General features: G+C 41.4%; 1 protein-coding gene across 1 annotated transcript in view; it reads left to right on the top strand.

Moving 5' to 3' along the window:
* The window catches only part of IQCH (IQ motif containing H), a 73556-nt gene that overhangs the window by 35442 nt on the left and 15475 nt on the right, over nt 1-22639 (top strand). Inside the window, exons 14-16 of the mRNA XM_074600141.1 lie at nt 766-957; nt 12829-12949; nt 14709-14995. Of these exons, the coding sequence (XP_074456242.1) occupies nt 766-957; nt 12829-12949; nt 14709-14995 (600 nt within the window). The remainder of the gene's footprint in view (nt 1-765; nt 958-12828; nt 12950-14708; nt 14996-22639) is intronic.

The raw sequence follows: 22639 nt of genomic DNA, 5'->3' as shown, positions 1-22639 counted from the left end.
TGCACACGTGATTGTATTTGAGGTCAAGGTTAAAAAAAATAAAAAGTCCCCAAAATTGCTATGTAGAAATGTAGAAGTCTCTAGCCAATGCAACAAGATCTCGTAATACTTTTACCAGGTTCAAAGGCATCTGCAGTTTGTAAGAAGCTAATTGCATCCTACACCAGCTGGGCAAAGGCATTTGAAAGCCATTTAAATCTGTGTACATACACAAATAAATAATTAGCATTTTTATAAAGCCTGCCTGGTAACTCCTTCATACATTTATAACCATGTAATGTACTCTCCAGTAGGAAAATTTCACAGATGTTTTGGCTGGTGTTAGAATCTGGCACAATTGTTTCCCCAATTTTGCAAATAGTGTAGTCCATCCCGTGTTGTTCCCTGTCACAAACATTTATTAAGCAGTACTGATTATCCAAAAGTAAGATCACAATCAGGAAAAGAAAAAAAGCCTGGACAGGCAAATTTCTCTCTGCAGAATACAGCTTCACCACCCACCAAAGGTGCTCGTTGCTGTTTGGCGGTCTGCACCAGTGGACTCAAGTACAGAATGAACAGACCATAGATTCTTCATCAAAAAGCATTCAACGTTGCTGTCGTTACATATCCAAGGTAGCTGTAACAACAGGAGCATCTCTAAGAAAAAGAAACTGAATTTAGGAAGTAAATTTCAAGTCCAAATATCTGAGAGCTAGAAGTCTGAATTGAGGAACAATTTAATATTGTCATAGTGCAAAACATCTTTGTGTCGTTGCTCCGCAGATGATTGGTGTTCTCAGCCAGCTGATCGTGGACAATATGGAAGTGCGGCGTTGGTTGTTTAAAGTGAATGATGAATCTGGAGGAAATGGCACTGCCTATTGTGATATTATTTTGCATTTGAAATGCTTCCACTGGGTTCAAAAGGAACGTCAGAGATACAGCCCTGAGATATGGAGTCAGAAGCGGGCCCATGTAAGTAAGGGAGGAGCAGGGTGTCTTGTTTGTTGTTGTGGCTTCTTAATAGTCCACTTGGCTTCTTCCTCACAGTTAATCTTTTCCCTGAGCTTTCATTTTAAGGCTTTGGTAAGAGTTGCTATCACAGAGACCAGACTGGCTTGTACAAAGCAATAGGTAACAGTAATTCAAATAAAACAGTTAACTATTCCAAAATATAAATGAATGCCTGTCATCCAACTGTGGAATAAGTTGGGTGTTGTAACACTTCATACATAGGCAATAATGTGCAAATTTTACACAGTGCTTTTTATCCAAAGTGGGAACGGGAACATGTATAAGTGGAAGTAGATAGGCAGAAGACCCTTACGTCTACACAGAAACTTGAAATTACTGAACAAAAGTCTTGGACTAATATAGTTGAACAGTACTAATAAATTTGAAATCACGTACAAACTGATTACTTCTTAATTTGGTCTTCTAAGGATTTTTTTTTCCTGTACATTTTTCCTCAGTAATAACTTTTAAACCTGCCATCCATTTTCAGCTGTGTAAGAGAGAACACTTGAAGTCTCAGAGATTCTTAGACTCCTGCATGTTTGATTCACAGTGGGTGTTTGGGTAAGGAGAGAGATCCCATAAATGAACTCATGTACTAGTAGATTCCTAAGAAGCCACAAGATTGAGAAAGGCTGGAAGAAGATATATTTTAACCGCAGGAAAATCCATAGGAAACTAGACTTCATTAGTTCTGGCATTCAGAGAACTATTTGTAGTTTAAATAGTCATTGGTATTTAAATGTGTTAATTTCAATAAGCATTTGATATTTCTGTATATTGTGCCAAATTCATTCCTAATGTAATGGTTTTAAAGCCAGAAGGAATGTATCCAGAAAGAATTGTTTCATTTACATAAACTACTCATTATAGCTCTTTTGGTTTTTTTTAATTCAATCAAAACTGTTTTGAAATTTTTGTTTGATTGAATTATATTGTATATTAAAATTTCAAATTGTGCCGATTACAGTTCTGTTGCATTTGACAGCTACAAAATAATTCCACGTTACACAACAGAACTTATCATATAAAGCTGAAGAGCTGATTTCTCTGATCTTTTAAAGATCCCTCGCTCTGCACAAGTCAAGCGGTATAAAGTAGCGCACTGGAGAGCCACCCCAGCGGGAGCGTTACCTGGCCACTGACCGGCCACTCTGGGACATAAAAGCTAACAATATATCCAGATCCTGCTGACACCATCTGAGTCAGTGGGACAGGAGAGAGGATTCACCAAGTCTAGTTCTTTGCTGGTAGAAATTCCCTATAGAAGTGCTATTTCCGAGCTTTATTATTAGCGTTCCTGTTTCTGTGCCTTTTTCACTCTCTCGTGGCTAAGTGACTCTGCGTAAAGGACATAGTGATAACGGGCTTTCTTTGGTTTCCCTTTTATACTGCATTTGCGTTGAGCTTTGACGCAATCAGGAATCAACCCATTAGAAGCTCTTAAATATTTGTTGGAAGTTGGAAAATACATACGGAATAACGTATTTGAGCTAATTTCCTAAAGTCAGCAGGAAAGCTTCCATAAATCCAGACCAGTATTAAAATGGGCTTTGGCAAAGTGTGAAACTTGCTGCCGTTTTGAGCATCTTGTTTGAATATGTGTGTTCAAATTTTTCTGCCTTCTGAGTTTTGCTCTCTTTTGTAGAGCAGGAGACCTTTTTTATATATAATGAATTGCAGTCTCCACTGAGTATTACCATTGAGAGCAGAGGAGTAAAATCACCCTTTGTTAAGGAATACCATTGTAATGATACGCATTTAAACATCAAAGCATTAGTTTATGAGCACAGGCATGCTTTAATGTCCTATTACAGTATGTAGACCTGTTTCTTTTGATAATGAAGACATTGTGTCATCGGCATAGGCTGCCACATACAAAACGTATGCTGGCAGGTTATTAAAAAATTCAGCTTCTTGATGAAAGACTATCCTGCAGGCTAAGAGTACAGTGAAAAGACTCTCCATTCTGGTAGAATTATTAGAAATGAGAATATGACTGTAAGCACTAAATTATGTTAATACTTACAAATAGCATCATTTGCATAGCAGTTTAAGACACGATACCCAGATTTTCCTCATTGGTATGTGGTAGGCAACAGATTAAAAATAATGTAGTTTTTGAGTTTGAACTGTGTAAAAATCTATTCCGTCTAAAAATGAGACTGATTTTAGATTCCTCATTTCAAACACAACGTTGGGCAAACAAAAATGCAGGAAAGGATTATCGATGTATTTCACCTCGTTAACTTAATGCAGCATCTGAGTTATCTGAACAATTATTTTGCACTGCATAAAGGGTAGAATTCACAAACTATGCTGAATGTCTTTGTACGGCCTTCATCCTACTGTGCGCTGCTGAAGCCTGTCAGCACGTAAAGAATTTCATCCTGAGGCCCAGATTCTAGTGATGATTCAATATCAAGAGAACTGCTGCCTCCCCAAGTGCACATTTGGCAACGGTGGCATTTGTGGAGACGTTCTCCAGTGTGAAAAAGAACATCGGGCTCTGGCGCCACTTACGTGCAAAAACATCAGTAAGTACTGAGAGACACCTTAGGAGTTTAATTGTATCTTGCAATGTGAGTGACGCTTGGAGGGAGCAAATGAATTCACAGATTTTTAACCGTTTAACATATAAGGCATGTGAAATGCTCTTATGCCATTCTCTCATGATTTTCCAATCTGTTTTCTGTACCAGTTCAAGCTTCAGTTAGTCTGTGCATAGCAAAAAATGTGTTTCTGCTACTGCTGGAGTAAGTGAAAAAAACAGTACGACAATTGCATGAGGGCCTGTTTGGAATATCTAGAGAAAGATATCCACAATACTTATTAATGTATGGTATTCCAAAGGATGCTAAGAAGCTGGGTATCTCACTCCTGTTGAAAGTCAGCAGTTCAGTTGTTTGGAAAATCTCACCTGTACTTATACAGACCCTTGCTGGGACACTGTGTAAATTCGTGGAAGAGAAAACTATTGACTGTTATCGCTGACGCCGTCTCTGGCCTAGAGGGGTTCTGACCTGCAAATTGGTGGAGGCTGGGAGAGTGTCTGGGGAACGGCTGCACTTGCTCTCTCTTCATCCTTTCCTGGGCATCCACCTGTCACCACTGTCAGAGACAAGATTCGGGGCTAAGCAGATCTTATACAGCCGTACTTTCACGACCTTGAAGACAGATGCTCACTCAGAATTCAAGCTAAAGACTGGTGGAAAAATGGTCTACAAAGTATATGTGCGGCCTTTTCTTTTTGAACTGATACCAGGTTGTCGAAGTCTGCGGTGCCTCCTGGTCTCTGACTGAACCTTGGGACTTGAACTGCCGCCTCAAACTCTCAGAAGACTTGCAGTCCTCTTCCCTTTGAGAGGAAAGATGATATCACTTTCCTGATAGCGTTGCCTTTTTTCTTCTTTTAGCAGGTCGGCTTTTACATAAAATAATAAAGGTATATGCAGAGATCCTGTCCTCTTGTATAACTATAGAGCTCTTAATAGTATCTAAATCACTAGATTAAATTACTGATCAAATTAATTTTAGAATTATCTTTTATTACACTGCGACTCTTAATTAACCACCAGGACCAGCAACATGATGTGAGTTTACCTAGCAGCAATCCTAAAGATAACGAAGCTCAGACTGAAGATGGAAAAAAAAAGGATAAGCGCGGGGATAAAGAAGAAAAGAGCTGAAAACACAAGACTAGAACAAGACAGAAAAACAAGCAACAAAACTATTCTCTCAATCAGCCATTATAATTGGCCATAGCCACACAACCATTTCAAAACTCTCCATTAAATATCTGTTGTAGGAGAAAAAAGCTATTTAATGCGCTTGGGCAGCCTACTGTTTTAAATGTTAGAGTGTTTGAATCTTCCTGCCTCCAGTTGTGCCACAGTATTTTGTCACGGTTTCTTTTCCTCATGGACTATATCTTGGTTAATTCCCTAAAACGTGTAAGAGGAAATCAAAATCTTCTCAGAAGGTGACAAATCCGGGAAATCCAACTTTCAGCCTGAGTTGCAGAAGGCAGTGTTCAGACACTGGTTGCTGGATTTTGCATTGAGTGCTATTGGAAAATTACAATTTCAGAGGCCAAGATAAAATGCTACAAAATGCTGGGTGTTCCTTTAAATCTTTTTGGTCAGTTTTCAAAAGTCCTGTAATAAGTAATTAGATAAACTTTGTGATTATCTGAAAATCGGGAAGAGCGGTGAGATTTTTAATGGTTGAGAGAATTGCATCGGTTATAGGAAACCCCAAGCTTACGTACCGCATCGTGTTTCTTTACTGAAGTAGGGAATTCGAAGTAAAGAGCATACGTTTATAAACAGGTCAAAATAAAACCAACTGTAATACTGTCAAAGACGTAATTTTAGAAACGTGGCACTATGAACACAGTGCAGCTTCCTGGCACTGCTTTTTTCCTTTCTGCTACCTGTTCTCGTTTTCACCACTCCGATCCCCTTTTGTAACGCCACCAGCTTTGTTCTAGGGCAACGCCACAGATATTACAGAAACCAGAATAAATTGCAGGTGGTTGAACTGGTCTTCATCTAACACCTAAAGTCTACCGAAGGGGTTCTTAAGCAAGTTGTCTTTGCTGCTGCCCCTATTGTACGCACGCAATTGCAGGTGTGGAAATTTTTTCAGCCTGAAGAGGGCCAGAAACTCTGACAGATACACAGAAGGTGCATTTACAGCATTTCGACAGGCTTTTAAAATTTCTTCTAACTGATAGGGTGTTTAATAGGAAAAGAGACAGAACCCAAAGAGTTAAGGAAGAACTTGGTTACTGATAAAGCCTTGCAGTTGCGGGTTGTTTCCTAGTATGGGAAGAGCTTTGTCAACATAGATGTTAAATACTTTAAATATTCCCTCTATCTGCAAGCAGACTGCAGTGCTTTTATTCAGCTTATTAATATATCTATGTAGCTGCCATAGTGATGTCTCAGGTGATTCTTTAATTCTGAGTAAAATAAAGCACGATAATTGTATCCCTTGGTTAAATTAAAGCCATGATATCCATTCCTAAGACTTGCAATAATCAGATATGCAAGCTGTTGGTTTGTATGTCCTATTGATTTAATATGCTTCTAATCAGTACATAAAGCTATAGGCCTGCAGTGTTAATTTTTCATATGCTTACAAAGTACCCTTTGATTTTCTGTCACGCGTTAATTACAGCGTTTTGCCATTAAATAGGAAGCTTTGTGTAAACTAATTACTAGGTAATCATTGTCTACCGCAAGCGTGCTGTTTGTACCTTTTATTTTATTCTAAAAATGCACAGATCTCGCAGTCTGGAACCACTATACCTTCCAGCCATTAGCTCTCACTAATTCATAGCATTATTGTGTTAAGATTGTAGGAGTTGTAATTGTTGTGGTATCAGTGCTGTTAATTACCGGAGTAAACAGTTGAAATGGTGCCAAGGTCTATTGTACAAGGCAGAGGAAAGGAGGTTTAAATGTTACTTCCACCATCTGGGGACTGGAGTAGAGGCAAATGCTAGAAAACAGCAGTGAGGCAATATCAGAACTTCAGCTCCAGGGTTTTAGGCCATATGGATCCAGAATATTTTGAATCAATTGAATTTAAGTGCCAGTTTGTAGCAATAACAGCGTGGAAGGAGAGGATAAAGCAAGAGCACTAAAGAAATCTGAAATCCGTTAATGTTATCGCATCCAATAAAATGCCTGCTTGGATTATTTTAAAAATGTTTATTTTGCTAAAATCCTAAAAGTAACACATAGGCAACTCTGGGAATAAAAGAAGTTTAACTGTGTGTTGTTTGTGAAACACAAGGCAGGTTTTGTCTGACGATTCCTTTAGCGTTACAGCTCGGCAATTTAGATCAAATTCCTGGGAAGTGGCTGTGGATTATCTGTATGATGCCTTTTTTCTTTTTGAAGTCGCATTTTTGGAATGCATTAGAATCCTTTCTTTAGAGACACAAGCCAGAAAGAAGGAACAAATGAACAAAAGTGGACAAAATTTGTAGAGACTGCAATAGAGAAAAATAAATTAATTAGGGAAATAGTATTAATCTGAGGGCATCTGAATTGTTTGTACATTCGCAGAGATCTCATTAAAATACAGAAAAGATGCATTCAAATATTACTTATCTCCTATGGTTTGAGGATTAACATCCCAATGTCCTGAACTTACAAATGCTGCATTTGAAATAAACTATGATAATTTTTTTTTTTTTAAAGAGAGATTTTTGGAGATTATGACAATCACGTTACATTTTCTTTGCTCTGAAGGTAGATGTGGGGAACCTTGAAAAATGAAGGCTGCAACCTAGCAAAAGACATGCTTTGCTGCATAAAATAGCAATGCACGCCGAGTTGTGTGGGGGTTTATTATTAAAAAAGCAAGCTATTTAAGAAAATTGTCCTAATCTCAAATCAACATGCTGTGCATAAACATGCAGAATTATTTGACAAGCTCATAGAGCTTTCAAGATCCTCTTTCTGTCTGATTTTCGGTAGCACGGGCTGTAGTGATTTTGTATTTGATTTCCCCGCATATATTGTTTTCCGAGATGACATCTACGAAGAGGCATCTCGCAGCATATTGCTGCTGCCCGTTTAGGAGTGTTGGGAGGAAACAGAAAGGATCTCTCTTTCTAAACAGTCCTGCTTTATTTATTTTTTATTGCTCTGTTAGCAGATGTTGAAGTAGTTCAGGGCACAATGTAAACATGTGCTTTTCAATGGAGGTATGGTAAATAGCAACGTATACAATGAACCAAGCAATTGGGAGGGGTTTTCTGGATTAGGTCAGTGGGGTTTTTTCTTCCTTTTTTTGTGCGTGTGTATGTAGCTGAATTTAGAATTAAAAGAAGTGCTTGATCTTTATATATTGAAATCCTCAGCGTGCAGAGTGACAGCATGAGCCAGAAGAGAAAACCATGGCCCCATGTGGTGTGAAAAAAGGAACAGCAGTTTAAGTGCTGGAAAGTTGAAAGAGAACTAACCTTCTTGTTCTTGTAGTCAAGGAAAGTGGCTGTTTTGTGCTTTTGTATTGAAGCATAGCATATGTGCCTCAGTTTGACAAAAAGCCTCTTGAGTCGAAGCAACCCGAGTCCTGTGTGCTGATCCAAAGCGAAGGCCGCGATAATGAGGGACGGGCTCTCAGGAAGCAGTGAGTAGATAATACTACATAAGTGGAGAATTCTGTGCACTGTTTTCGCCATTCTACTTAATGCAAGTCGCAGCCACGGTGAATCGCTTGCCATACAGCTGAAATGGGCCATTAGCTATCAGGGAAAATTGTCTTTGCTACTTTCAGCAGATGGAGCAAATATTTTACAAAGCAATTTTACATACGAAAAACATTTGTGTTACTTGGTAATGATGGCTGTTTTACATGATGTTACCTTCTATCAGGACATGCTTTTCCAGCTCATGGAAAGCAAAATTGGCACTTTTTAATTTTAAAATCTGCAGTTAACAATTAAATGCCTGGGCTTTAAATCAGGCTGCAAACTTTAAGTAGATAAGGGTGTTCAGTGTATCACTTCCAAAAACATTGCCATTTTTATAAACCTCTCAGATTGTTTTGTTCGGTGTGGTAGATTGTGGTTCTGGCCAGCATGTACCTGTCTGAATTAGAAAAAATGTCAAATCGGTTTAATTTGCAAAATAGGAAATAATGAAAGTTATTTGGACAGCCAGACAGCAGTCACTGGACTCTGCCAATATTGCCCTGTTTGCTGGTGTCGCTGAGAACGTCAGAATAAGCTGGGCTGGACCGATTCGCATCAGATCAACTGAAATAAGTTATCATAGCTCCACTGATCGCAATATAAAGGATATACTGCATAAATGGTATGAATTGTCATGGTGCCATTGAAGTGGCATAAATTGCCATAGCTTCATTGACTTCAGCAGAGATGTGGCACTTTGTATTGCTGAGGATCTGTCGGCTGATTTTATTCTTCTCTGGCCCAGTCAGCTTTACTTACTTGGAGTTACTTTCTTCACTCTATTTGCTTGCAAGGTCTAAATAATTTCCTTTCAATCTGATTTTTAGCTAAAAAGCCCTGGGTCTTTCTCATGCATTCTGCTCTGCAAGCTCTTTCTGTCCTCAGGTCTTTCTTCCTCTTTCTAAGTCTATTTCTTCTTTCTTTTTATTTTACTTTCCTTTTCAACAGGCTTTTCTTTGCTGACTGATGTGTCTCGAGTAGATTTCCTACCAGTGCCTTCAACATATGCCACATTTGGTCCTTATTTTTTGTTGCAACTGCCATTCTAAGAAAGCCTTTCAAAATTCAGCTTGCAGAAGGGTGAGAAAGTATTTTATATTTACTGGTAAAAGGTATCAATTTTTTTTTATGCTTATTCATTGTTACAAAAAGGTGCAAAACAGATTTGGATAGATTTAAAGATTCCTACATGATGTAAACAGTACTTGGGCTGCCCCTTTTTTACTGGTACTAAGAAACATCAGCTGAAAGATTTGAACAAATGCTCCCTGTTTCCATTGAGCCTATGATTCTGAATTGGTTTGGGCCACATCAAGAGATAAAACATTGGTAAGCTCTGCTGGAGATACCGTCCAATTTAAATGAAATTAGCCTACCGAGCACTGATCCTTTTAAAAGGTTTAACTTCATGAGCGAATGTTGGAACCGGGCTTGAATTTGCCTACTAAAACTCCCTATAATCAGGATTATTGCCTTTTTAGAGCTTACAGTTGCAAAAAAACTTCAACTAGAATTCCAGGTGCTGATCCTTAAAAAGCGGTTGCCCGACTCCCTTCTGTGAACACCTTGATTATCTGGGCATTACTTCTTAAAAGCACTGTTATGTTGGGTTTGATCTCACGAGAACGTTTTTCAGATTTTCTTGAGTTAGTCATTTCTTTAAAAGCCCCTGTCTTCTTTCTGTAAAGCAACTGGTTTTGATGCACGTATCCTTCACAGTCAGCGAGTGCTGAGGGTGCTTTGAATCACAGATTCCCAGAGCGGTGGGGGTGGGAAGGGCCCTCTGGAGATCACCCGGTCCCACCCCCTGCCAGAGCAGGGTCACCCACAGCAGGTGGCACAGGAACGCCTCCAGGCGGGGTTGGGATGTCTCCAGAGACGGAGACTCCCCCACCTCTCTGGGCAGCCTGTGCCAGGGCTCTGCCACCCTCACGGGAGAGTAGTTTTTCCTCATGTTCAGACAGAATTTCCTGTGTCACTGGGCACCACCGAGAAGAGCCTGGCCCCATCCTCCTGACACCCACCCTTTAGATATCGGTGGGCATTGATGAGATCCCCTCTCAGCCTGCTCTTCTCCAGGCTGAACACCCGCAGGGCTCTCAGCCTTTCCTCAGCACAGAGATGCTCCAGTCCCTCATCATCTTGGTAGCCCTGAACTGGAAGATGCTCCTGAGCCGGGCGCTGTGCAGCTGCGTTGCCCTAACAGATGCTCTGAGTTTGTCTTGTGTTCAAGTCCCCTTCAAATGCTATTTGACCTTATTTAAGCAAGAAACGCTGGGTCTGTTGAGGAAGTACCACAACGCTCTTGCCTGTCCAGTGTCCATCATGTGGACAGAGAGTAGCAGTTGCTGTGTGCATAGATGAGGTGAAAGGAGACTGTGTCTTACCAGCAGCCTCCATTGGTGAGCCCGGTAAGCGTGCCCATCAATGCACTGCAAAGTTTGGAAGTTCTGCTTGATTTTGCACCCCCTTTAGGGAGCTTTCTTTCACAACCGCATGTAATCCTTGAAAACAGCTCTGTCTGAAAGGAGATACGGCTGTCCCCAGCACTGGTCCACGGAGCTGGCGCGGCTGCCCTCATGTCCCTCAGAGTTGTTGCAATGGAAAATTGTGTCCCAGTTGACGTGTCCAAAGTTTAATTTTTGCTTATACAAGCTTGGTTACAGCACTTGCAAATGCTTCTACACGTCCAGCAGGGATTATCGGGTTTTTTCCCAGTAATTTAGCAAAAGCTTTCAGGCAGCCATTGCATACCTTCTCTATTGTTTGTTTGGTTTTATATTTCTGTTTAAATTACACAATACCCAAAGTCATTAGATCTCAGGGACGAGACCCAGCGTGACGGAGGTATCGCTGAGTGCGCTGGCAGGTGCAAACTCATTTGTGGGTCAGCAGCTCCATGACATCCACCATGGCTCAGATCCTCTCTCCAAAGCTGCGTTTGTTTTCGCTGCGCAATGAACCACCTCATCTTGGGACTTCTTGGCTTAGCAATATTTCAACACAAATACAAATCAAGATAAGGCCAATGGATATTTATTTGCTCGCTGCTCTCTTGTTTTAGTCAGCTGAGCTATCAAAAACCTACATTCCTCCTTAAAGGTTTTAAGGGAATGAGCAGTTTAAGACCAGAATCTGGGTAAATTCTGAACTTGGATCTTGCAGTTTATGTGGTCCTTTGTTTGAACTGTCAGGTTAAAGACCGTGCTGCTTGGTGTATCGATACGCTAACTAAAACAATTTTTTAGCATCTTTTCTGAGATGTTTAAAGTCAGCCACACATACTTTTCTCTTTAGTATATGAAAGGAGCCCACGTAGCCCAGATCGGCATCATTATCTAAGCACCGCGATATTTTTAAGGCATTTTTTTCTCAATTCCATGTGAGGTAGGGACAGCAATTGTCCCCCTCTCATGGCTGGACAGCTGAGACGCAGACAGAAAGTCGCTTTCCTGAAGTCTCAGGCAAACTGCCTTCAGCAACATATCTAGGTCTCCTGTACGCAAAGCCGATACCCTAATCATTGGCCCATCCTCCTCATTCTGGTAGATAAGTCGCAGTAAGCTGATTTTGAATTTGTCTTTTTGATTACGTCACTTTATGCGCTTCATGACAAAGCCCATCTCTTCAAACTCACTGCTCTGGAAAAACACATTTTTATTTATTTTTTTTTTCCTATTATTAGATGTTAGCCATCAGGTTTTATCATGTTCCTCCAGAGCTCAAGATAATATGATTGTGGCTTAGGACATTGCCGAGATCAGAGGATGGCTGGTCATCTTCTGAAGCAGGGGAGGCTGAAGAGAGAGCGCGTAAAACAGAAGCAAAGAGACCCAGGGGAAGCAGGCGAATGCTTATGAAGCAGCAAGAGAAGGAGCCTGAAGCAATAGAGTCAGGGTCCTTGCACTTTATATGCTTGTGTACTTCTGGGACATTTTTGAACAGTAAAAGCAGTCAGTTTCTGTATTTAATGGGGTTGTTTTGTGTGTGTGATAATATAGTAAAGAATTTGAAACTAGGAAAAAAGCTAGCTTATCTCCTATAGCATGGCTAATCTATTCTACCAAAGATAGAGGCACAAATACACTCGTGAATTTATGGTCCAGATTGGAGAGTGTTAAAGGGTATCTCCCGCTCTAGAAACGCTTTTGGTTGATTATTCCTCCTTTTGTTTTTTGATAACAAAATGGTGTTTGGATTGATGTAACGGCTTAAACATAGAGTCAGTAAAACTATTTCTGGCATATGTGACTCTTTCAATATGCACAGTTACAAAATATAAACAATGTAGAAGTTATTGACTGCTGGTATTGATCCCTAAGCAGTTACCAAGTGCTTAGCATTTTCAGTTGCCAGATCAAATTATTGATATAAATTATAATGAAATAGATGCCATGCCAAAGGCGGGGGGGGGATTGTCTTTCAGAGGAGGACAGTTTTCGATAGGAGGGAAGAGTAGCAAGTAGAAAAATTAAAAAAGGCTTCCTGACTGTGGGTAAACAGTAACCACATTTTTTTTTTTTTTTTGCCTGTTGGAGGCCTGGTTTTTAATCACCCCACAAGCAGTTTTCATTTCTGTAGTAAAATTGCTTGTGGTTCTATTTAATTTGTTTCTGCAGGAGCCAGCTTTGGTGAAGATCTCCCAGGAGCTGCCGGGCCTTTTAGCACAGCACGTACAGCCAGTCAATGAGAAACGATTCCCTACATGGGAAAAATTCCTCCAAACATTTCTTAGTCAAGGTAAATAAGACTACAAAGTCACTGTTAAGTGTTATAAGGAGTAATTATACCATATTGTATGCCATATTCTTGTTAATCTTGGGCCCATTTAAATATTTCTCTCCCTTTATTTCTCCATTATGCTTCAAATGTTCATTTACAAATGAATTACAGGCAACTATTCTATCATTCATATGGCCCATCCAAGCACTTAACCTATATTAATCCTGGATTACCTTTTTCGTGTGATTCTGAATCAATAAGCACCAACTCCTTAATCCTGGGTTACTGTACTGGAGGCCGTCGCATTTCGCAAAGGGCTTTGAGGAATGCTGGCACGTAGGTTTCCACATGGGTAAATGGGAGAATATTTCGTCGTTGTTAGGTGTTGATGAGCAAACAGCTGCAAGACTCGCTTTTCCCTCCTGTAGGACCAGGAAGGGAGCTGTATGAAACTCTGGATGCTACACACATACAATGCATAAACTGAAACGTGCTCATAACCTTTAACTGGTTTGGAGAAGAGCTGAGCTTTCTCCCCAGTTTTTGCCTTCCAGGTAGTGTCACCACTGAGGATCGGGAATGCCGTGCCGAATTGTCCCTTACCAGGACATTGGCACAGACTCCTCGTTAGACCATTGCCGTGCTCTTTCTTGCCCTCCAACCAAAGGAATATGAACAAGTTCCAATCTGGTAGCTGGATAGTTTTGTTTGCGTGTGCCGAGCCCTCAGCGGGGCTTCCTGCATTAAACCCGCTCATGGCACCTTTGGATCAAAGCTGGCCAGTACCCAACTGGCCTAGAGCTCAGAAGGGAGCCTGCCTGTGTCCGTAAGAGGCAGTGCAGAGAAAACCCTTGTCTGATCGCGGCATATCAGTGTATGTGTGAGTCAGCGTTGCACACGTGTGTTGACATCCTATATTTGTATGCCAGATTTTGAGTGGAAAAGACACAGTGTTTCTGGTTGGGCAGTAAATTTCTGTGGTGATTCTGCCCTGCCATCGTTTTGTATTATATATAATGGATATATATGTTTCATGCATTTCTTTATCTGTGGAAGAGACAAGGATGATTCAAAGCTTTGAAAGTATTTTTTGGAAAAATAATGCCAGTTAACATATATAGGACCATTTTTTATTACATATTATTTTATTGTAACTAAATGACTTGTGGCATTATATGCAGTAAAAAGGCAAATCCAGAATGCCAGCCAGTGTTCTTTGTGATTTTCTTATGGGCAACCTTGCAAGAAGTTGTCATGTACAAGCCTTCCCATCTCCACACCAAGTTCCTCCTCCTACCAAAAGGCAGATTACTTATTTTAGACCCTCACATGGATGGGAATCTCCGAGATAAATTCACAGCAGGAGATACAACTTCCTCGAGGTTCCAGCATTGTATTTCACTGCTGTTCTGGGCCTAGCATTTAGCTGGGCTGTGGGACAGCCCAGGATTCATTTATGCTACCCAAGAGCATGTTTCTCCTGTCAGATATGTAATATATCCAGTTTGTAACTGCTCGCAAAGCATCTGCAGCTCAAAAGCCACTGGTTGGACTGTACGGTGCTATAGTAGATGAGATATATTCTTTCTCTTCAAAGAGATTCATGGGTTCTAGCTATGCTGCTCACATTACATTTATTTACTTACTGTATCTCCATAGCAGTCCTCCCTGCAATGTCGGAGCACAATAGGAGCTGGATGGTTTCATTCTGTGCACTCTGAAGAGCATCGCATGTGAATTTGATTACTAGCTTAACAGCTAATTCATTTCTTACTAGGTGGTGTGATAGAAGCCTTCCCGCTCTCAGAAAATGTCACAAACCTTACGGTGGATGTGCTGATAGAGCCAACAGGCGAGATAAAGATAGTGTCATCTGGAGACCAGCTCCATGCTGAAGGTCCTTTGCGGTCATCTGGCACTACTATTCCACAATGTTCTGTTGATCCAGCAGTTCTCAATTCGCTCTGCTTAAAAATTGGAGAAACCTGTAAATCTAAAGGAGTGCTCGGTTACTTCTCTGTTGATTTCGTGACTTTCATCCATCCACAAACCATGGAGCAGCAGGTGAGTGGGGCAGACCTGTTACTTCACGCTGTCTCCTTGAGGTCAAGAAATGTCTGCTTTCCGACTTGATCCCAACAGATCTCTCAGCAGAAAGCTTTGCCCTTTTGAACAAACTTCCCTTCTAAGCCAAAAGGCATGTGGAGTAAAGCCCATGGTTATTCTAACAATAGTATAACTTTTAGACCTGATGTGCCAGGTGGACCTGAGGAACCTTTTTCATCAGCCTGAAGAGTAACAACCCAACAAAACCTGTAGGGCTGCTTTCAAAGCTGAGTGATAAGAAAATAATATTTTAATTTCTTCTAGTGGCTTTTCTTTCCCTAAAATAAGTGCATTCCGCATTAAGCTGGTAATTACAGACAATGGTCTTATGGCTAAGATGATTAGATTATTTTAGATTCAAAGTGTTCTGAATCTCTTGTATTTTGCTCTTTAAAAATAATTACAGAGATTATTGTACGCTTTTGAGTAAACCAGTGTCTGTAAGAAGGCAGATCTGAGGTTTGAGGATGAATCTAAGGAAGAGGGGATACTGACAATTTCTTATAGCAAAAAGGATAGCAGTGATGAACAATTTGGTTTACAGCATAATGGCTAATTTACGGAGAGCGTGGTAATGGAAAGCAGTCCCTTCCCGTGTCTCAGCCCTGGGTCAGCCGTTCCTGTCTCTGAGCGGGTACAGAGCAGCTGGCCGTGGGGTATTGGCTCATTGTGAATGAAAAGGAAAACACGCTCATTCAAACCACTTTGGCTCTCCATTTCGCTTGTGGCCCGAGAGAATAAGTTACTGCAAGACAGACAGACGCGATCTCACACCAGATACAAAATTATCCCCCAATATCCAAGTGCAGACCGAGGTCAATGTGTGTCACGTGACAGTGCATATGATTAAAGATATTGTTGCAGGGATTGACGTGAACCTGCGTCGCTTCCTGGATGTAGGGGGCTGGGAGCATCTACATCACCTCACTTGAGGGGCAGTAGCTTCTAAAAATGTGCCCATGCGATAGCTTAAGCTGTTTATCTCTAGCATAAATGTTCCTGTGGAATTCTCTCTGTAGATTCTTGTCCTAACGAGTTTTCCACGTGGGCTGCACGGGCTCCTGAGTGGTTTTATCAGAGCCCTTTTGGTCTATCAAAACTCTGAGGCTTCCTGTACGCCTGGTATCGAGCAGTCTTGAGAGCAGAGCATTTTAGAGAATGAAATTCCAAGGTTAACACTTCGAATTACCTAGACAGGAAAATGCTGCTAGGAAGCCCGTGCAGTTTTGGAGTGCTGGAGCACCGTGTGACTTACGTCAGGCGTAACTGAACAGAATGGAAGGGACTAAATACATGCTTTCTCGTGGAATTCTGCCCAGGAGAGTCTTTTGTGTAGATGAGTAATGGGGTCTTTTCAGAAGGTAAAATCAGAACCACTCAAGTGACCCTAGTCCTCTCTGCCGGTGTTTACAAGCCTATCAGCAAAACCTCATAGTCGGCTGTATCAGAACTTTGACAACATAAAAAGTAATATAATAAATCAAGAGCGCAGAAGGGTATTGGCTCCAGAATCTGCTGTTGCCTACAATGGATGTCAGGGAAGCAGAGGAGAGGTGGCCACTGTCCCTTATAATCCATAACTGAACTTCCAGACCTTCTAGGTGGTGGAGGATGCTGTCCCAACACATACTGCTTTCCGTGCCAAGGAACAAATAGGTAAGAGAATGGGTTTAAAGAAGCAATTTAATCCCTGGCATGAACGTTGATGATCAGCCTTAATCACAGTTTGTAACAAAATACTAACTTCGCGTGTTTCTACGCTAGAGGAATCTGGAATTTGTTTTATTCATAAGGTCAGATTTCTTCGTCACAATGTAATCTACTAAATTCTTTCACCAGTCAGACACTATGAAAACGAAATGAAGGGCATTATTGGATACCGTATTCTGATTAAAAATATTTCCATGAGCTTAAAAACAGTGAAGCCAGGCTTCCCATAAATTTGTGCTCTGGAGTTAAGTTCCCACGTGTTCTCCAGCTGAACTCTCCCTGCAGCCTTTCCCATTGTAAAGCCTCTTTCCTCCGTCCACTTACTTATTTTAGGAATCTCATGGGAGTTTAGTATATTTGATGCTCTTACCTTCTTCCAAGTCTGGTTGATATTGGCCAATAGGATTGAATATTATGGCAGGCGTAAAAACCTAAAGCATAACGCCAGATTAAAACAGATGAAGTAAAATCTGGGTGAAGAGATTGAGCTTTCAGTGTTCTGGTAGTGGCCTTGTGTTCAAAGACTAAAGAAAATGAGATAACTTTTAGAGAAGATAAAATCCTTATTGTTAGTGATGAATAGTATTGTTGAACTTACCAGGTACAACTATACAAATTAAAAATTGGCATGTGGATACGGATGCCAATTCAAGATCTCAGCATCCAGTCTCTATTTTCTTTTTTCTTGTATTTTCAATGCATCTCATTGTTTTTATGCTCGTTTTATATTGTTTTCTTCTACAATCTTCAATTAGGAGACCTTAAAAAATGTTACGCTGTAAAAGGGAACATGTCCGTATTCAGTGGGCTGGGCCACGTGGTACGGGTGGACTTTGCGAAGGTGGTGTGGCCGAACACACTCAAATCCCTTTGGGCGTCCGTTTCTCCTGTGTGTCTGACAATCACAGCTTGTATGGTGTGAGGAAAGGCTTTAAACACAGGGCTTGTATTTAAAACCAAAGAGTTAGCATATGGTATCTATTGGCAAAAGCTGGCTCTTTGGCAGGGCTACGGTAATTATATTCCATTTTAAACTCAGAGAAGGCTTAAAATCAGGCTTTTGGTTACTGATAGCACTGTAGGGTGACTGTGGTAAACCAGAGACTTGGAATAATGTTAGCTTTGAAATACAGCTCACAGTTACATTTGACTCCCAAAACGTATTTACGCAGGCGCTGTGATCAGAACTGCCGATAAGCCATAGAGTTGCTTTATGTAAAGTTCCGTGTAAAGTTGCTTTAAAAAGATTAAGGGATGACATTCTTGAGAGTTTTGCCAATTGCTTCACTCAAGTCAGGAGTTCACCCAAACGCAGAAATGCTTCCTAGATTATTAAGGTTGGAACACTTCCTGGCATGAAGATGGACGTATTAAATCAGCCATTTCTTGTGGCCTCGTATTATTCCTGGCTGTTCTGGCTTCATTTTCTTCCCTTGTTTCTAATTGACTCTACCTTAATATTTCCTATGTTTGTCAGCATGTACCACAACTTTAACATTATTTAAGCACAGGTTTTAAAATTTAACTAGATGCAGAGGCAATTAATGATGCCATCTGTCTTGTGAGAGAGAGATTACACAAAAGATTGTGCTTCTGAAAGCACTATTTTTTTGGCAAACAAGAAATCCTATTAGACTCTCAGAACATTTGCTCACTAATTTCAGAAGTGCCCACTTTAATGTAGTAGCTGAAAGGCTCAGATACATTTCCTGGAAGTACAGCATGTTTACGCATTCTTTCAAAGTTATATTTTATGGAAAATATCAACCGATACATGATATTTTCAGTAAAACTAAAAATTAAATATATCATTGAACATCTGTTACCAATACAGTCTGAGTATTTAAACACTTAAAAATCCCTCAAACCTTCATAAAGTTACGTGCTACATAAATACAACTCTTTAGGAAATGTGAAGGGCCAAATAAGTGAAAATGTATTTCTGCCGTTGCGTCCTGAGCGGCTGTACGCTGCAATCCGTCTCTTCACATCTACTTCCCCTGCGCGCTCGTGCGAAGGGTCTTCGGAGCAGAGGAAAGAAATGCGCGTACTTTGAGTTTCAGGCTCTTCATCTGAAAGCCTTTAAAAATCTGTATGTCATAACCATAAAATTAATCTTGATATGAAAAACGGGGGTATTGCTTGTATTTTTAGATCGCTACTGTTAGCGAGTCTTTTCCTTCAGTGTGCTTTTCTCCCGTTGCTGTCTTCCTTTGGAGCGCTAGTAGCAAAGAGACTCTGTGTGAGGGATATGGAATAAAGCCTGTCTGTCAAACGCGTAAGTCAACGGGAAGCCAGAGTGAATGTAGAAATGAGAAAGTAATCTCGCTTTGGGTCACTGCAGAGTTTTGTGTCCGTCAGAGGCACAGCGATATCTTTACTCTTGCAGTTCTTGCGGTCTACAGTGACCAAAATGTGACAAAAGTGCTGCTGTCCTCAGGCCCGCAGGAGCTGGGCGATGCTGCAACCTTTCAGATGTAAGATACTGCCTCCTGTTTCCACTGGGCTTTCCATGTGCTTCTCCTTGATACCCAGGTCTCGCCCAGCTCCCTTTCCTTCGTCCTCACAGGGGAGATTTCCTAGCTGGCCTGTTTGCCACCGCTTCTATGTACAGCAAGTAATTCAGAGATGGCTGCAGATTGTATTGTCCTCCATCTACACATAGCTCTTCCTTAAATTAGGATAGAACTGGAGGAGGTCGCAGTTTGCAACCAACAGCATGGAGGGTAGTGCCTGTAGGAGGATCTAACTCCTGTCTGATAGTCTTCGCACCTGTCTGTCCCGCGGTCTGCTGCGCGTTGTACTTCATTTCTTGCATTTCATTGTTTATTTCGTGTATAACTCTGAGGCTGAGGTCGGAGCGGCAGTGCTGGGTTAGCTGGGGAAGGTGGCGAGGCAGAGCCTGCCGCTGCCTCCACTGCTCTCCGCACTGCCTGCCCCGGAGCGCGGCGTGGGGCACCCGCGGGATTATGCATCGGCTGCCACAAGCCGCCTGGCTGCGAGCGCCCCGGCAGGGGTCTGAGGGGCAGAGAGAGCTGGGGACTTGGCACAAATCTCTGTTTGCCTCGGGATTCTATTTCTATTTCAGTTCTAAGCATCTGTGATTTGCTCCCGAGGGAAGGGGAGATGGAGACATGCTGTTTTCAATGTCTTGGGGGAAGAAGTGGAGGAGAAAAATTAGGTGCATAACTTGGACTGAATTGCTTCTGATTCCCACTCTGTTTTCCAAGACTGATCTTTAAGAGCAAGGCCTTGACCCTTCCAAGGGAAGACTTGCACCGTATTGACTGGATGCTGCTCAGATCCCAACTTATCAAGGAGCTGCAGCTAAATAAGTCCATTTAATTGACTGGGACTGCTTGAATGTGTGAACTTACTTATGTTCATAGATCTGTGGACAGATAGTTTGGAGAAGCGGGGTCGTAAGTCACCTTTTCCACCGGTCTGATAGCTCACGCAGCCCCGTACCTCTTGCAGCAATAGTGAGAGCACACCGGATTAAGTTGTTCCTTGTGGGCACGGAGGAAGAGATGAGGCGGAACATACCGAAAGGAGAATTATAGAGCCAGGAAGGTTTAGGTGGGCATTCTCCCTCCGTTCCAGTCACAGGTCTGGGGTTTGGATGAGCAAATTGGAGCAGAGTCCAGGTGTCTCTGAAGGCCGTCGGGCAGCTCTGGCCTTACAGCTGAGCTAATTGAGGGATGGTTCCGGCGGGATGCATTCTTCCCTATGCACGTACGCGTTTTAAAATTTCTCCAGACAGAATGTAGCATTTTCTATGTGTTATTTTCAAATAAGAGCCAGCGTATTTTCATTACCCATCTTATATTCAGCAGGACAGAGGTTAGGGCCAGTTCTACAGCCCTAAAATTGAAGCTTTTGGGCCAGCACCAGACCATCCCAGCAGCTGCCACGAGGTGGCAGCCGGATAAGATCCTGCCTGCGATGGCTGCTGAAATAATCAATTGTATTGTGAATTTTAAAAAGTCATAAAAAAAGCTCTCTTTTCAACGCCCAGGTTGCATTAATATTTTGACAATTGCCATTTTTACAGTGTCATTCAACCACTTCTTTAAAAATAGCGGGTGTGCTCTTTACAGTAACGCAAACATCAATACTAGATGCAGATAAAACGGTTAAACTGGAGAAAGAAAAGCTATAATTTAGTAACTCTTTAAGAATTTACGTTTCCTTCCCTTCTCAAGTTTACGTTTTAAAGCTGAAGCATTTTTATGGCAGTTGTAAAGAATTACACTGTAATTGTGACTTTATTCACTTGAGATGTCTTTACCATGAAGCGCAGGCTCTTCAGCTGCGCGCGCTGAAGGAGAGAGTCTCCTGGTAGCACTTGGCAGCCTGTGGAAAAGGGAGCAATTCCACACTTCATCGTATTTCCTTGGACAAACAGCCAGTAAGTCTTGCAGGATGTATTTCTTTTTTTTTTTTTTTTTCCCAGTGATGGGATTCTGGAAAGTCCTAATCTGTGCTTTGCTTAGCTTAATCTAGAACCACTCTTAAGAATATCTAAAATCCTTCCTACTGCCTCTACCTTTTTTTTTTAAAAAAAAATCATAACTCATAGTAAAAACCTAGATCTGGTTATCTTTCAACTTTGTTGTTTGAAAATCCAATTTCAGTTCTAAACTTAACAAGTGAGCTCTGTTCCACTTCAATTTCTGAACACACAAGTGTCCTGGACAAGTTAAAGCTCCTTGTGTTATGCTAAATTCCCATGCAGTCCCACCAGGATGTGGTGCCTACAATCATAAATACCTATGATTGCAGACATGCCCTTATTGTATATCCTCAGAAAATGGGGATGGCCTCAAGTAATAGATATTTGTTAATCTGTATGATTGTCTCATTCTTTATCTTTACTTAAACTTCACCCTTGCACAGGCCTTCTCCAAACAGCTCCTCATTTACTGGAGGAGATGGTAATTCATCTGGCTATTAACTGCTTGACCTCCACTGGCATTGCTTTATAAACTATGGAGATATATTCATAAAGAAATAATAAAAAAAATAAATACCTAAACCAACACCACAGCTCAGATTTTCAGGGCATTCTAGCAGCTTTTGACACCAATTTTATATTACTTCAAAGGAAAACCTGTTGCAATCCGACAGATGTTACTGGAGAGCTGCACCTACACGAACTTTCTCGCCTGCTAAGAGAAGAACAGCCCAAACTCATAAGTAGGTCTGATGTTTTGCTTGTTCTGCCTGTGCTTGGAGCTCTGTGGAGCTGAGGACTGTCTTGAAGATTATGTGCCACAAAGGTGGAGTTGGGTTGATGTTTCTAAGAAATGTTTTCATTCAGTTTGCGTGGTTGGGTTTGGGGTTTTTTTGAATAGGCTGCAGGAACAGCTACTGTTCTATGTCCTGAGACAAAGTGAAAAGCCTTTAATCAATTTCACTAGGTTCACATTTCTGCGCGTAAGGGGTTTTTTTCAGTTAAAGTCTGCCACAGACAGGAATGTCACATCCTGCTTGTTTTACAGCTCTGTTGGTGCTGAACTGGGAGGATTCTCCTGCCTTTGAAACGGGAACCTTGCTGGGAAGCGGTGTTCCCTGCTCCGCTCTCGCACCAGGCGTTGCTGGAAACTGTATCGAGATCCGTTCCTCACTGCTTTTATCTGATGCTGGGTACTTTTTCGTTAGAGACCGTGTAGTGCCGCTCTTACCTTTTCCCCCCTGACTTCTCTATCGGTTTTAACTGCTTCTACCTTTCAGTTTTCAAAGGCATTAATAGCGGGAGCCTGCCTGAGCTCCCCCTAGTTAGTAGTGGTCATGTTGAGGATGATGAGCGCCCTTTTAGTTGCCATACATAATCTAGTGCTAGAAAGTACGCAGGGAACCAAAGAATATGTGGGCAAAGCCTTCAATCCG

Source organism: Larus michahellis, chromosome 9, assembly GCF_964199755.1.
Source record: "Larus michahellis chromosome 9, bLarMic1.1, whole genome shotgun sequence".
Taxonomy (NCBI): Eukaryota; Metazoa; Chordata; class Aves; order Charadriiformes; family Laridae; genus Larus; species Larus michahellis.
Note: the sequence above shows the minus strand (reverse complement) of the source record. Positions and strands in the feature narration are given on the sequence as shown.